Source organism: Oncorhynchus mykiss, chromosome 32, assembly GCF_013265735.2.
Source record: "Oncorhynchus mykiss isolate Arlee chromosome 32, USDA_OmykA_1.1, whole genome shotgun sequence".
NCBI classification, from domain to species: Eukaryota; Metazoa; Chordata; class Actinopteri; order Salmoniformes; family Salmonidae; genus Oncorhynchus; species Oncorhynchus mykiss.
In genome coordinates, this window is record NC_050572.1 from 27261847 (window position 1) to 27276703 (window position 14857).

The 14857-nt window shown below is 42.4% G+C and overlaps 1 protein-coding gene across 2 annotated transcripts in view; it reads left to right on the plus strand.

Annotated features, from left to right (window-relative positions):
- The window catches only part of LOC110488195 (collagen alpha-1(XXII) chain), a 73010-nt gene extending 58410 nt beyond the window's left edge, over positions 1 to 14600 (plus strand). For both annotated transcript variants that reach the window (XM_036970931.1, XM_036970932.1), the window contains 25 exons: positions 3311 to 3415; positions 4236 to 4280; positions 4795 to 4872; positions 4976 to 5011; positions 5134 to 5232; positions 5443 to 5478; positions 5585 to 5698; positions 6172 to 6225; positions 6398 to 6505; positions 6641 to 6694; positions 6882 to 6935; positions 7153 to 7206; positions 7359 to 7412; positions 7668 to 7712; positions 8259 to 8312; positions 8409 to 8462; positions 8648 to 8701; positions 9116 to 9187; positions 9943 to 9978; positions 10205 to 10249; positions 10341 to 10520; positions 10679 to 10745; positions 10872 to 11054; positions 11315 to 11392; positions 11613 to 14600. In XM_036970931.1, the coding sequence (XP_036826826.1) occupies positions 3311 to 3415; positions 4236 to 4280; positions 4795 to 4872; positions 4976 to 5011; positions 5134 to 5232; positions 5443 to 5478; positions 5585 to 5698; positions 6172 to 6225; positions 6398 to 6505; positions 6641 to 6694; positions 6882 to 6935; positions 7153 to 7206; positions 7359 to 7412; positions 7668 to 7712; positions 8259 to 8312; positions 8409 to 8462; positions 8648 to 8701; positions 9116 to 9187; positions 9943 to 9978; positions 10205 to 10249; positions 10341 to 10520; positions 10679 to 10745; positions 10872 to 11054; positions 11315 to 11392; positions 11613 to 11806 (1953 nt within the window). In that variant the 3' untranslated portion in view covers positions 11807 to 14600. The remainder of the gene's footprint in view (positions 1 to 3310; positions 3416 to 4235; positions 4281 to 4794; positions 4873 to 4975; positions 5012 to 5133; positions 5233 to 5442; positions 5479 to 5584; positions 5699 to 6171; positions 6226 to 6397; positions 6506 to 6640; positions 6695 to 6881; positions 6936 to 7152; positions 7207 to 7358; positions 7413 to 7667; positions 7713 to 8258; positions 8313 to 8408; positions 8463 to 8647; positions 8702 to 9115; positions 9188 to 9942; positions 9979 to 10204; positions 10250 to 10340; positions 10521 to 10678; positions 10746 to 10871; positions 11055 to 11314; positions 11393 to 11612) is intronic.
- Positions 14601 to 14857: the final 257 nt, after the last annotated feature.

Sequence of the window (14857 nt, forward strand, 5' to 3'; positions counted from 1 at the left end):
CATCATATTGTAACTCATGTGTTCTAGGGACATCATATTGTAACTCATGTGTTCTAGGAACATCATATTGTAACTCATGTGTTATAGGAATATCATATTGAAACTCATATCGCATGTGTTCTAGGGACATCATATTGTAACTCGTAACTCATGTGTTCTGTGGACATCATATTGTAACTCATGTGTTCTAGAAATATCATATTGTAACTCATATCGCATGTGTTCTAGGAACATCATATTGTAACTTCATGTGTTCTAGGAACATCATATTGTAACTCATGTGTTCTAGGAACATTATATTGTAACTCATGTGTTCTAGGGACATCATATTGTAACTCATGTGTTCTAGGGACATCATATTGTAACTCGTAACTCATGTGTTCTGTGGACATCATATTTTAACTCAGGCGTTCTAGGGACATCATATTGTAACTCATGTGTTCTAGGAACATCATATTGTAACTCATGTGTTCTAGGAACATCATATTGTAACTTCATGTGTTCTAGGAACATCATATTGTAACTCATGTGTTCTAGGAACATCATATTGTAACTCATGTGTTCTAAGGACATCATATTGTAACTCATGTGTTCTAAGGACATCATATTGTAACTGATGTGTTCTAAGGACATCATATTGTAACTCATGTGTTCTAGGAACATCATAATGTAACTCGTATCTCATGTGTTCTAGGGACATCATATTGTAACTCATGTGTTCTAGAAATATCATATTGTAACTCATATCGCATGTGTTCTAGGGACATCATATTGTAACTCATGTGTTCTAGGGACATCATATTGTAACTCATGTGTTCTAGGAACATCATATTGTAACTCATGTGTTTTTAGGAACATCATATTGTAACTTCATGTGTTCTAGGAACATCAAATTGTAACTCATGTGTGCTAGGAACATCATATTGTAACTCATGTGTTCTAGGAATATCATAGTGTAACTCGTATCTCATGTGTTCTAAGGACATCATATTGTAACTCATGTGTTCTAGGAACATCATAATGTAACTCGTATCTCATGTGTTCTAGGGACATCATATTGTAACTCATGTGTTCTAGGAACAACATATTGTAACTTGTAACTCACGTGTTCTGTGGACATCATATTGTAACTCATGTGTTCTAGGAACATCATATTGTAACTCATGTGTTCTAGGGACATCATAATGTAACTCATGTGTTCTAGGGACATCATATTGTAACTCATGTGTTCTAAGGACATCATATTGTAACTCATGTGTTCTAGGAATATCATATTGTAACTCATATCGCATGTGTTCTAGGGACATCATATTGTAACTCATGTGTTCTAGGGACATCATATTGTAACTCATGTGTTCTAGGAACATCATATTGTAACTCATGTGTTATAGGAATATCATATTGTAACTCATATCGCATGTGTTCTAGGGACATCATATTGTAACTCGTAACTCATGTGTTCTGTGGACATCATATTGTAACTCATGTGTTCTAGAAATATCATATTGTAACTCATATCGCATGTGTTCTAGGAACATCATATTGTAACTTCATGTGTTCTAGGAACATCATATTGTAACTCATGTGTTCTAGGAACATTATATTGTAACTCATGTGTTCTAGGGACATCATATTGTAACTCATGTGTTCTAGGGACATCATATTGTAATTCGTAACTCATGTGTTCTAGGAACATCATATTGTAACTCATGTGTTCTAGGGACATCATATTGTTACTCATGTTTTCTAGGAACATCATATTGTAACATGTGTTCTAGGGACATCATATTGTAACTCATGTGTTCTAAGGACATCATATTGTAACTCATGTGTTCTAGGAACATCATAATGTAACTCGTATCTCATGTGTTCTAGGGACATCATATTGTAACTCATGTGTTCTAGGAACAACATATTGTAACTTGTAACTCACGTGTTCTGTGGACATCACATTGTAACTCATGTGTTCTAGAAATATCATATTGTAACTCATATCGCATGTGTTCTAGGGACATCATATTGTAACTCATGTGTTCTAGGGACATCATATTGTAACTCATGTGTTCTAGGGTCATCATATTGTAACTCATGTGTTCTAGGGTCATCATATTGTAACTTCATGTGTTCTGTGGACATCATATTATAACTCATGTGTTCTAGGAACATCATATTGTAACTTATGTGTTCTGTGGACATCATATTGTAACTCATGTGTTCTAGGAACAACATATTTTAACTTGTGTGTTCTAGGAACAACATATTTTAACTTGTGTGTTCTAGGAACAACATATTTTAACTCGTGTGTTCTAGGGACATCATATTGTAACTTCATGTGTTCTCGGAACATCATATTGTAACTCATGTGTTCTAGGGACATCATATTGTAACTCATGTGTTCTAGGGACATCATATTGTAACTCATGTGTTCTAGAAATATCATATTGTAACTCATATCGCATGTGTTCTAGGGACATCATATTGTAACTCATGTGTTCTAGGGACATCAAATTGTAACTCATGTGTTCTAGAAATATCATATTGTAACTCATATCGCATGTGTTCTAGGGACATCATATTGTAACTCATGTGTTCTAGGGACATCATATTGTAACTCATGTGTTCTAGGAACAACATATTGTAACTCGTAACTCACGTGTTCTGTGGACATCATATTGTAACTCATGTGTTCTAGAAATATCATATTGTAACTCATATCGCATGTGTTCTAGGGACATCATATTGTAACTCATGTGTTCTAGGGACATCATATTGTAACTCATGTGTTCTAGGAACAACATATTGTAACTCGTAACTCACGTGTTCTGTGGACATCATATTGTAACTCATGTGTTCTAGAAATATCATATTGTAACTCATATCGCATGTGTTCTAGGGACATCATATTGTAACTCATGTGTTTTAGGCACATCATATTGTAACTTATGTGTTCTGTGGACATCATATTGTAACTCATGTGTTCTAGGAACAACATATTTTAACTTGTGTGTTCTAGGAACAACATATTTTAACTTGTGTGTTCTAGGGACATCACATTGTTTCTCATGTGTTCTAGGGACATCATATTTTAACGCGTGTTCTAGGGACATCATATTTTAACTCGTAATTCATGTGTTCTAGGGACATCATATTTTAACTTGTGTGTTCTAGGGACATCATATTGTAACTCATGTGTTCTAGGGACATCATATTTTAACTCGTGTGTTCTAGGGACTTCATTTTCTAACTCGTGTGTTCTAGGGACATCATATTGTAACTTGCGCTCTATGAATGACTATGCTATGTGTTCCAGGGAGATTTGGGGAAGGAGGGTCGTGCTGGCCCCCCAGGTCCCCCTGGAGATGCAGGCATACAAGGACCCCCTGGCCTGCCAGGGAAGGGCAAAGACGGACAGAACGTAAGACACAGAAACATCACTCTTCATAAGACATTCAAACCTCGTTCGTTGTTACGGCTAGCAGTTTCTCCTGTCCGTGTCACCACTATAACCAAGGTCAAGAGTTTAGCCTGGTCTCGTGCCGTAGTGAGGGAAATATCCTGACTGCAGAGTTAACACACATCTATCTTGACTCTAAGAAATATGAACCAGAGTTTGTTGGCACTTATGCAATCAGGCAATTAAAACCTCAGGCTCTGGAGTTTCAAATGAAAAGCCCTTCACATCCTGTACGGGTATTGGCTGCACATGTACATAAATCAACATGCATTTAAATACAACCATATTAAAATATGACTGGTTATGTTAGTACCGTACAGCCCACATTATACAGTTATGCCAGTGATTTGACCTGGAACCTGTTTACTCATTTTCTAAACCACAGGCCATATGGTGATAGTGCTGAGAAAGCAAACAAAGAGCACATACCCAGTTTGTGCTTTTATCACATGAAACTAATGAAGGAACCCAGCAGGACGGTGTACAGGTGCTGGGTGTGTGTGGTTTATAACAGTTCCATTTTACTACTGTCAGCTGCTGGCCCATAACCCATAACCCTAGCCTCAAAAGTATTGTACAAGGAATATAGGGGCACATAACAGTCATGCCTACAGCAGTATGTTACACTAGTTGACTATTCTCCACTGTTAAAGTGGTTTCTGTTACCGTAGTCCAGGGAGGTGCAGGACCACATATCCTGCGATAAGACTTTAAATGCTTAGTGTTTGATTTGACCAGCCAGCGGGCTCATAATAGTGTTATGTGTGATATTATATTACAGGGTGACCCTGGGCAGCGGGGAATTGAAGGACCTCCCGGACAGAAGGTAACTCATTTTTTAAGTTGGGTTGGGGGAGGAGGGGTAGGGAGAAACACAGTGCTTTGAAGCCAGATTCTATCTGGTGACAAAGCAAAAAATGAGTATTCTCTAGCATAGGAAGAAAATGATTCATTTTGGTTGCCCTAAAGCAATTTTCTTTGACACAATGATTTAACAACAACTTTTTGAGGAGCAGGAGAGAGAATTCTGTTGTCGTTAAATCATCCGCCCTGGTCACCTTCATGATTGCCACACTGAATACTGAAACTTCTAATTGGATTCTCTGTTAGAAATAAACACACGTTGATGTATCTTGCCTGAGCACCGAAGACCTGCAGAGATCAACAACCACTCTGCTCAGCACAGCAGAACTCTCTGAGCCAAGCGTTACGATATTACAGTAATGTCATTAGAAAGTATTGGCTATTGCATTAACAGGACACAGTGTACCCTAGATGGAAGGTGAACAAGGTTCTGTTTGTGTCTTACTGCATGGTAACCAAGGTTCTGTCTGTTCCAGGGCCAACCCGGATCCCAGGGACTTCAGGGGGTTCCAGGGGACAGGGGTCCACCAGGAGAAGGCAAAGTCGGACCCCCGGTAGAGAGAGAGAGACACACACACACACACACTCACACACACACAGGCACATTATTTTGAACATGAGAACTGAGAACTGATGTATCATATGTATCTTTTACAGGGACCTTCAGGGCCCAATGGTGCAGTTGGATCACCGGTAAAAACCATTTTTGACATTTTGTCATAATTATGCTCAGCCTTAGTGTGACAAAGTGAAAACGTAAACTGAGTAATGTTCAAATAAAAGTTCAACTGACTGCTGTTTGTTTCCTGGTTCAGGGCATGAGAGGTCTGCCAGGCGTCGCAGGTACACAGGGACCTGCAGGACACCATGGTTTACCAGGACGACCAGGAGAGAAGGGATCCCCAGGAGAGCCAGTGAGTTGACCAGTACAGTAAATGGGGTCGGAAACGTCCCAAAACCACAGCAAACTGAGACCAAATATTGCACCTTCACTATACCGTACCTTCTTTGTCACGGCACTGACGTGATGGCTCACCAATGGGGATGTATTCAAATGCATGATGTGATTATCAGTGTATCAGTCCAATCAACCTTTGCATAATAATGGACGCAATCTCTTTCAGGGAGCAGCAGCAGACTTGTCAGATTTGAATCTGAAGGTAAGGAGGAGAGCCCCATTACCACAGTACTGTTGCCTCTATCTTGTTAAATCATCCTGACACGGACATATTCTTTCATCGCTAAGTGTTTCTCCTTGTCCTTCAGGACGTGTGTTCAGACTGCCCGGCCGGACCCCTGGGACAGCCTGGTCTCCCAGGGACACCAGGAGACAAGGGACCTGCCGGACCTCCAGGGAAGAACGGACAGGACGGGTACCAAGTAAGGACAAAGTCATAGTACCATGCTATTCCATCTGTTGTCTGATAAAGGTATCCCTTACTGGGAGATGCACATCCTGAATCATTCTGATCCTTTCCATGCCGCTTCTTCATGCTCGAAACACTGCAAAGGGGACTTATAACTTCATAGAAGTAGTATGCCTCAGACAGCAGCCTAGGAGAATAGCGAGGAGTCTCCTGTATCCATCACACTGTGTTTGACTGGAGTGGTGGGAAGCTAACAGCCTGGCTCTCAGCATCGTTAGGCTTCCTGGGGGGGGGGGGGGGGGGGGGGGGGTGGTGCAGTGAATGATCAGGACCTGGAGACAGGGCTGCAGATGGTCTTTTTAGAGAGCCAGAGATGGGGAGGGGGAGGGGGGGGGGGCGAAAGACAAACAGACCAGAAAGAGAGATGTAGAGAGAGAGCCTTTAGTTGCCCAGAGACTGATGGTGTCTCTGTCATTATCATTACAGGGCCAAGCAGGCCCGACCGGACCCACTGGACCCCCTGGTGCCAACGGAGAGAAGGCAAGTCCTCCTCAACCACACCCGCTTATCAACCACACACATTCATCTTCCATAGAATATGAATTATCGAGTTGAAGACCTGAAAACATCCTGTGGTTTGTGTGTGTTATGTCACCTGCTGTACAACACAGTGGCCAGAGGTGACATGTATCATTTGTTCTTCGTTCCACAGGGTGTGAAAGGTGATGGAGGACCCCAAGGAGGACCTGGAGACAAAGGAGAAACGGGTCACACCGGACCCCCTGGCCACCCCGGTGCTGCTGGCATCATGGGGAATCCTGTGAGTACCTGTACCTGCCTGGTGGTGCTAACAGAACCTACCATTAACCCATCTGTCAGCCTGCTCTTTTTACTATTTAGTATCGCCAGTAGAATGAATGTTCTTTCTGACTCCTCCCTCTTCGTCTCTCTGTAGGGTAACGACGGTCAACCCGGCCCCATCGGTCCCCCAGGAGCCCCTGGAGAAAAAGTCAGGATGTTGTCCATATGTTTTATTTCCAGACAGCATATTACACTACCGGCCTCGTCCCACTGGCTGGCCATATAGGTCAACTGGGATGAGTGTTGTGGCAGAGGACATTAATCGTCATAGTGCTGTTGTTGATTTATCATGGTTGAAACTGTGGAACTGTCTTGTGTTTGTTTTGTCTCTGCAGGGAAAGGAGGGGATGAAGGGAATCCAGGGGCCACCAGGTCTACCAGGCTTAATGGTGAGAAACCATGTTGATCAAGTTGTGTGAAGGACTCGAAATGACCTGCTAAAAACTTCAAATAGTATTGGTGTGATAGTAACAATTCCACTATAAACTCGCTTTCAATCTGTCCATGAAAACACATATGTCATTTATGGAGTGGAATGTGAATAAACAGTTTGAAACCCAAGGCTGACAACAAAAATACTAAATGCTGAATAACCTTGTTCCACAGGGTCAAATGGGTAAAATTGGCAAAGATGGCCGACCAGGAGAACAAGGAGAACCTGTGAGTACACATGATATGGCCTGACTATATTCCCAGGATATTCTGTATGTTCTGTATATTCTGTTTTTTATACATGGCACACTATGGGTCCCCTTCATATTGACCTGCACATCATTCCCTTGGCGTGTAATCTAATTATGTTGTAATTTCAGGGTAAACAAGGAGATACAGGACCACCAGGACAACCAGGTCTCAGGGGAATGCCTGTAAGTAACTAGGTCCCGTGTGGCTCAGTTGATAGAGCATGGCACATGCAACACCAAGGTTGTGGGTTCGATTCCCATGGGGGACCAGTACGAACAAAATCACTCTGAATTAGAGTGTCTGCTAAAATGTTAAAAAAAATTGAATGTAACAAAGTCTGTGGGAATGATTATTTAAGACTGTGGCTAATGGAGATATCATTTCACTTGTATGAAAACATTGGTGGTGTATTCATGTTGGTCATTCTTTCCACACAGGGCTTCAAGGGTCACAGAGGAGAGCCTGGACAACCAGGTTCAAAGGTCAGCCCATTGACTCCCATGTCACAATTCTCAACACATTAGATGACTAGGAGGCTGTAATGTGGTGAATATGAACGTTAGACATATGTCTTCCCTGGTCTGTCAAGTTCAAATCATCTCACTCTCGAAATTGTGACATATGCCTACTCTCATTAAATCTCTCTCAGCTCGAGGATACAATATCTGCCACAGCAGTGTGGTCAATAGCGCGTCTCAATATAGTGTGACCTATTATTGCGTGACCAATAGCATGCCTCATTACTGAGACATTACTCACATCCCCTCTAGCCTGTTCTCTGACAGAGAACAGGCTAGAGGGGATGTGAGATGGACCGCCAACTTCCTTATGCCATCGCCAATAACACGTCTCTTAAGACAGAGGCTTTTGTTACATAGACTGCTGTCTACCTCCACGTTAACCTATGGATTTTATAGACCACATTGGATGTATAAAAGTGTCTCGCCTTGACCCCAGACTCGAAAGAGAGGCCAACTGTGAATGGATTGGTTGCGTTGATGAATATGTTTCTGTCTTCGACCAATCAGGGTGAAGATGGAAAGGAAGGACGTAACGGACCGGAGGGTAAACCTGGCCAAGACGTGAGTGAGAACACTAATATAACAAATCATAACTCTGCAATTATCAACACACCGGGGATGTCTTAATAATACATGCGTTGTGTTTGTTTGTTGAAGGGTAATAGTGGACCTCCTGGGCCAGAAGGCCTGGCTGGCCGGAGAGGGGAGAATGTAAGTCACCTTTATGTTATACTGCCTTTATCTGCTGACACCAGATTCATCACGATGACAACCTAGCTAATAGAAAGGGACACTAATGTCTCTCTCTCTCTCTCCCCCACTTTCTCTCTCTCTCTCCCTATTTTCCTCTCTCTCTCTCCAACCCTCGCTCCATCTACCTCTGTCTCTCTCTCAAGGGTAAACCTGGTGAACCAGGACCTTCAGGAAAGCCAGGAGCCCCTGGTACTCCAGTGAGTGATCATTTATTTATATACAGCAGTAAATGCTCTTAACATTGCAGACATTGTAGTCGTTGCTTCTGTGAAAGCAGAAACATGCGGTGAAATGCTGTTTGTATTTAGCGAAGACAGCAGCTTCCTCTACCCTGTATCTGGTACTCTACAGCCAGCCCCACCAAGCCCTTGTAAATATGAATATTAATCGCTTGCAGATGTTTCATCTCCCACCGCAAGATCTTTTATGAGATTTACCTCCAAGCGTAGCAACGTTCACAAGAACTTCAGATAGCTAAACATTATGTTAATGTCACCAAATCCCTTATAACGAGTGGGGCTGCATCTGTGTTCCAACTACAGTACGACTACAGTACGACTACAGTATGACTACGCCATGTGAAAGACCCCATGTTTCTGTGTATATTACAGGGTCAGGCTGGAGCCAAGGGAGACCCTGGGAACCCAGGATTACCAGGCTTTAGTGGTCCCAAGGGACCGTCGGTAAGTAGGGATTCCTGCTCCTTTTTAATGTAAACATCATCACTAGGGTTCTAAGCTACTGTTGACAGCGGTGTAAAGTAACTAAGTAAGAATACTTTAAACTACTCCTTAAGTAGTTTTTTGGGGGTATCTGTACTTTACTATTTTATATTTTTGACAACTTTTACTTTTACTCCACTACATTCTTAAATAAAAGATGCACTTTTGACATTTTCCCTGACACCCAAAAGTTGTCGTTACATTTCAAATGCTCAGGCAGGACAGAAATATGGTTCAATTCACGCATCTATCAATATAACGCATTGTCATCCCTACTGCCACTGATCTTGCGGACTCACGAAACACAAACAGTGAGTTTGTAAATGGTGTCAGAGTGCTGGAGTGTCCTCCTGGCTATCCATAATTTAATTTAAAATTGTGCCATCTGGTTTCCATATTATAAGGAATTTGATGTATAGCATTTTCCTTTACTCAAGTATGAAATGTGCGTACTTTTCCCACCCCTACTTAAGTACATTTAAAACTAGATACTTTACTCAAGTAGTATTTTACTGGGTGACTTTCACTTTTACTTGAGTAATTTTCTATTAATCTTTACTTTTACTCTTTGCCTCCTAGTCCTACCACTCATGTTGGAACAGTCTGAGTTGATGTTCTGCCATAAGAAGATTGGAAGTTGTGATGCAAGCATTTCTGATTTGATCAAACGTATTTCTATATAAATGTCTCAGCCTTCGATCTGTCTGTCTATCTAGGGTCCTGCTGGTCCGGTCGGCCCAGAGGGGAAACAGGTAAGAACCATTGGTTAAGGTTCTTGTAAGTAAGCATTTCACGGCGCATGTGACAAATAACATATGATTTGATTTGATTGATTGGTTTGTTGCTAGATTTTTTTGGAGACATATTTCAATTTTGATCAGCTACTTTTAGTGTCTTTACAATGGATATAATGTGGGACGTGGATTGGGCGAAGTCTCGCTCACAGCATATTATATCAACTCTTTATCTGTTTCACAGGGTATGTCTGGCAGAGCAGGAGAACGTGGAGTCAAAGGAGAGAGGGTGAGTTCATACAGGACACCTGCCCAACCAATGACCTTAAACAACATTGTTGATATTGTCTCTGAGTGAGTTTTGTTGGATGTCTTTGTAGGGCGACTCAGGTGGGAAGGGAGATAAGGGACCTGTTGGAGATCCAGGTATGCCTGGTAACCAGGGGCTCCCAGGTCGTAAGGGCCACACAGGGATGATGGGTATGTCCGGGCCCCCAGGAGAGGTGGGTCTTACAGGGCCTCAGGGAACACCTGGAAACCCCGGACAACCAGGACCACGGGTGAGTAGTGATTTGAATACTTGCACTTTACAGAATACTCTCAGAATACCCTGGCACTTTACAGAATACTCTGGTTCAATCTCAGTCACATTGCTATAGAAAATAGTACAGACATCTACAACTCGATGACCTAAACATGCTAATTTCTCCTTCCACAGGGAGAGTCACCATCACTGGAAACAATGAGAAGGCTGATCCAGGAGGAACTAGCGAAAGCGCTAGATGGTGAGACTGGATTATTGTTAGGAACAATGGGACATTAGTGCAATCTGCAATGTATGCAAAGTTCGTTTGACCTCAAATGAGCTGTGCAAGTCATAATCGTGTGTGTCCTTGTGTTAACCCCTCCAGCCAAAATGGCGTACCTGATGGCCCAGATCCAGCCGGCCCATGTGAAGAGCACGGCAGGTCGGCCAGGACCTCCAGGCCCCTCGGGGAAAGAAGGGAGCGACGGTCGCCCCGGACCACCAGGGGAGCCTGGCATGCCTGGGCAGAACGGAGGAGACGGCATGAGGGGACCCATGGGTCCTAAAGGTAACTGATCCCAAGTCCCATTGTTTTTGGTCATGCTTCCTATATTTATTGGTTCAGATAAACACACTGTGAGAGCATAATATTAGAGTGAAATATTGTCAAAACACTACATGAGAGGTTTCAGGTTTCCAACTCAGAAAACACGTTTGCTACCCATTGATATTAGTCACCTTTGGTGGTCTTTGAGTTATTTTTGATTCAGACACTGTCTTTAAGAACATCATTGTGAGTGTTGTGTCTGTCGTCTCTGTGACATCCAGGTGAGAGAGGATCCAGAGGAGACAAGGGAGAAAACGGAGTTGGACAGAGAGGAGAGACTGGACCATCAGGTCCTATAGGTACAGTAAATCTATTACAGCAATATATCAATATAATGTCTCTATTACTACAGTATCATTCTAAATGGATGATTGTTTGTATCCATCTTGAGATCCTTTGTTGCTAAACTATGAGCTATCCAGCATGAGTGGGGTGAGTGACTGGCATTTGAACTTCCTAAGAAAGCAGCAGTTGCTTCATTGTGACTCTTTGCCATTCACTTGCTATTCCACCCCCCAGGACCAGCAGGTATGCCAGGCTATGGTAAGGACGGGCAGCCCGGGGCGGCTGGAGCTCAGGGAGAACCAGGGAACCCTGGTCCCCATGGCCAGGCAGGCCCCAGTGGACCCCCAGGGCAGTGTGACCCCTCCCAGTGTGCCTACTATGCCAGCCTGGGAGCACGACCCCACACCAAGAACGTCAAGGGGAATTAAAGAGACAGAAACACACAGAAGGTGCGTCCGATATGGCAACATCTAAAGGGAATAGGATGCCACGTTGGACGCAGCCAGAGAGCTACAGGACCCTACCCAAGTCCAGATATTTATGAACTGGGATGTGTCAGGATGAACCAAGAACTTTTCTTTCTATTACGATGTTTCTTCTCGGTGTGGAGGGATCTCAAGAGAAGTGTGCTGCTTTTTTTTTTGTGGGGGGGGGGGGGGGTTGAGGGGCGTCTAATATTTGGTAATGTCATCATTAAGAATTACACAACTTGTTCAATTTAGACGGACTGCCGTTGTTCTTATCCGGCTCGAAGGACCATGTAAAAGACCACCGACTACAGTCATGCTTACTGGGCTATGATGTGGCAGCACGGAACCAGGCCTGGGCCCAAATAGTATTTGTTTTCGCTTGTTTGAACTTGCCTCACACAATGGAACCTATGGAATAGTCCCCAAAAGTGCAAACCTGGCCTATCAGCACTTTAGGCAGGCTCAATCAAATGCTCACAACTATTTCAAAGAAAACGAAAACTATTGGTACCCGGGTCTGGTAAAAGATGGAGCCCCAGTTACAGAACGGCCATTTAACTGACTCCAAATGATGTTGTCAGTCTCCCAGCGTACACAGTTGTCAGCCTGGAATGGGTTTAGCATTAGATTTAATGTCAGCCCATTTGTCAGTGTCCACATCATTGATCCAGAGATAGGCATCTCCTCTGGAGTCAACTGGTAATTATCCAGTCAACGATTTTATCTACTTTGCTTTTATTGATGGGAAGGAAGATTAGCCTTGGGGGGGGGGGGGGGGGGGGGGGTGTGACTAAGGCACAATCTAAAATAACAATACTGAGTTTCATGGAAGGATCTTTAATGAGCATGTGGATGGAGGTGAAAAACTTCATGCTTTGTTTTGTTTTGCCTTGCCTGTACGCTGATGATAGTGCAATTGTCTTGAATAATGACAGCCAGGCCACCAGTACTGGTCAGGGTGAATACTGAGCTCTTAGATTATCTGGGTATCTTACTAGAATGTCCACCTTATTACAAACTAAGATACTGTGTCAATAACAAAAACATTTGTGACAGCTTTAATTGTCTATTTGTATGATGTTTATTGTTCCTCCAAAGGGAATCAAACCTCATGAATGCATGTAAGGCTGTCAAGTAGACAAAACCCATAAGACTCTTTCAAAATGAAATGTAAAACTTTAAAAGGAAAACTACATTTCCCCTTTCGTTTCTCAATAAGTGTCTCTGGTGATTCCACAGTCAGGCTGTAAACAGCCTGGAGAGAGAAGGTACTAAAATCACAGCCTTTGTTCCAGTCGTTCCTCAAAAGTGACTTGTTTCCTGGTTTCACGCCACGTTCTCTTCCTCCTGCTTATTAGTCTGTCGGGGACACTGACTCAAATAAAGACATTGTTTTAACTAATAAGTGCTTGACAAAATGAGTTCGTTCTTCCCTGTGTTGTATATTCTGATTGGTAAGGTCAGTGAGTATTCTGTCTGAAGGATGTTCCTCACTCAACCCCCATAGGACCAATTATACCTTCTCTAAAACTCACAAGACTGATCGAGCGAGAGAGAGTCAGTAAAAAAATACAATAGATAGCCCACTGCTCACTCTAGGGGAATTGTTTTGGCTTGATAAAGGTAAAGAAATGTAACGCATCAACGTTGAGGTCACGAAATGTTAATCAGGTCACCAATGAAGTCAAATAGATATATTGTCTTTTAGTCTTTACTTATGGATTTGAGCCTGGATCCAGCATTTATTTCTAGAACACCCACAGTGTTCCAGAACACAAGCCAACACCAAGTGTTCCAGAACACTAGCCAACACCCACAGTGTTCCAGAACACAAGCCAACACCAAGTGTTCCAGAACACAAGGCAACACCCACAGTGTTCGAGAATACAAGCCAACAACCAACAGTGTTCCTGAACACAAGCCAACACCCACAGTGTTCCAGAACACAAGCCAACACCCACAGTGTTCCAGAACACAAGCCAACACCAACAGTGTTCCAGAACGCAGGCCAACACCCACAGTGAAAGCACTGCTTGGCCTACACCCACAGTAAAAGCACTGCTTGGCCAACTGCACCTCAGGTCATTTCATTGAAGGACATCCAAAGAGCTCTCCTGAATATTTATAGCTAAACATATGTTACGTATTGTACTGCAGCCTATCAAACTATGCCTCATGATCCATAGCAGTCAAAGAGACTGATGCACTCTTCAATGACTTGCATACACTTTCCCACCACATCACAGTGGAGATGTGTGGACTTGGTTTTGAATTAGGTGTCAGAATGACACAGGAGCTATACTACAGTAACATAATGGTTTTGTAATTGGAAAATGCTTTTTAGCCCATTGACATGAACCTCAGAATGTCGGCTGTTTGATTCCAGTGCTCCGCAAAGCAAATATTGCAGAAGGTTCTAGTTTTATAATTATTGGCTTGGCTTGTTTTTTAATTTCATATACGTTTGTGATTATTCAAAACAACCAACTGTATGCAATTGATTTAGTTTTTTTGTTCATTATACTGTTAAATGATTTACAGTTTGAAGTACCTGTAGCCTACCATATGTGGAATGTTAAACATGGTTTCACAGTGGTGACCCTTAACCGTGTTTATCCTAACAAACTGGTGCTAAAACATCCTTCATTACTGGCTGGTATATTTGTAAGTATTGGAAAGGTATATTATGTACTGTATCATGTTGTAATAAATACCGGAACAGATCCCTTTTTATAGAAAAGGCATTTCCTTTCCTTTGTGAGTACTGTCATCTTCCTGTGTGCAGGTATGAATTTCATTCTCAATTGTTAGGTTTCCTACTTTACCAGTAAACCCTGCAGGCACTTGACAAGATCATGCCTTCTATTGAATGTCAATAGCAACTTCTACAGACCCATTAAAATGAACAGAAATCACTCAGTTTTACATTTTCTCCCAGTATCATTTGCATAGCAAGCACGATTGGCACTTCTGTAAAATATTTAACCAGTTTGTACTGCTTATTAGAAT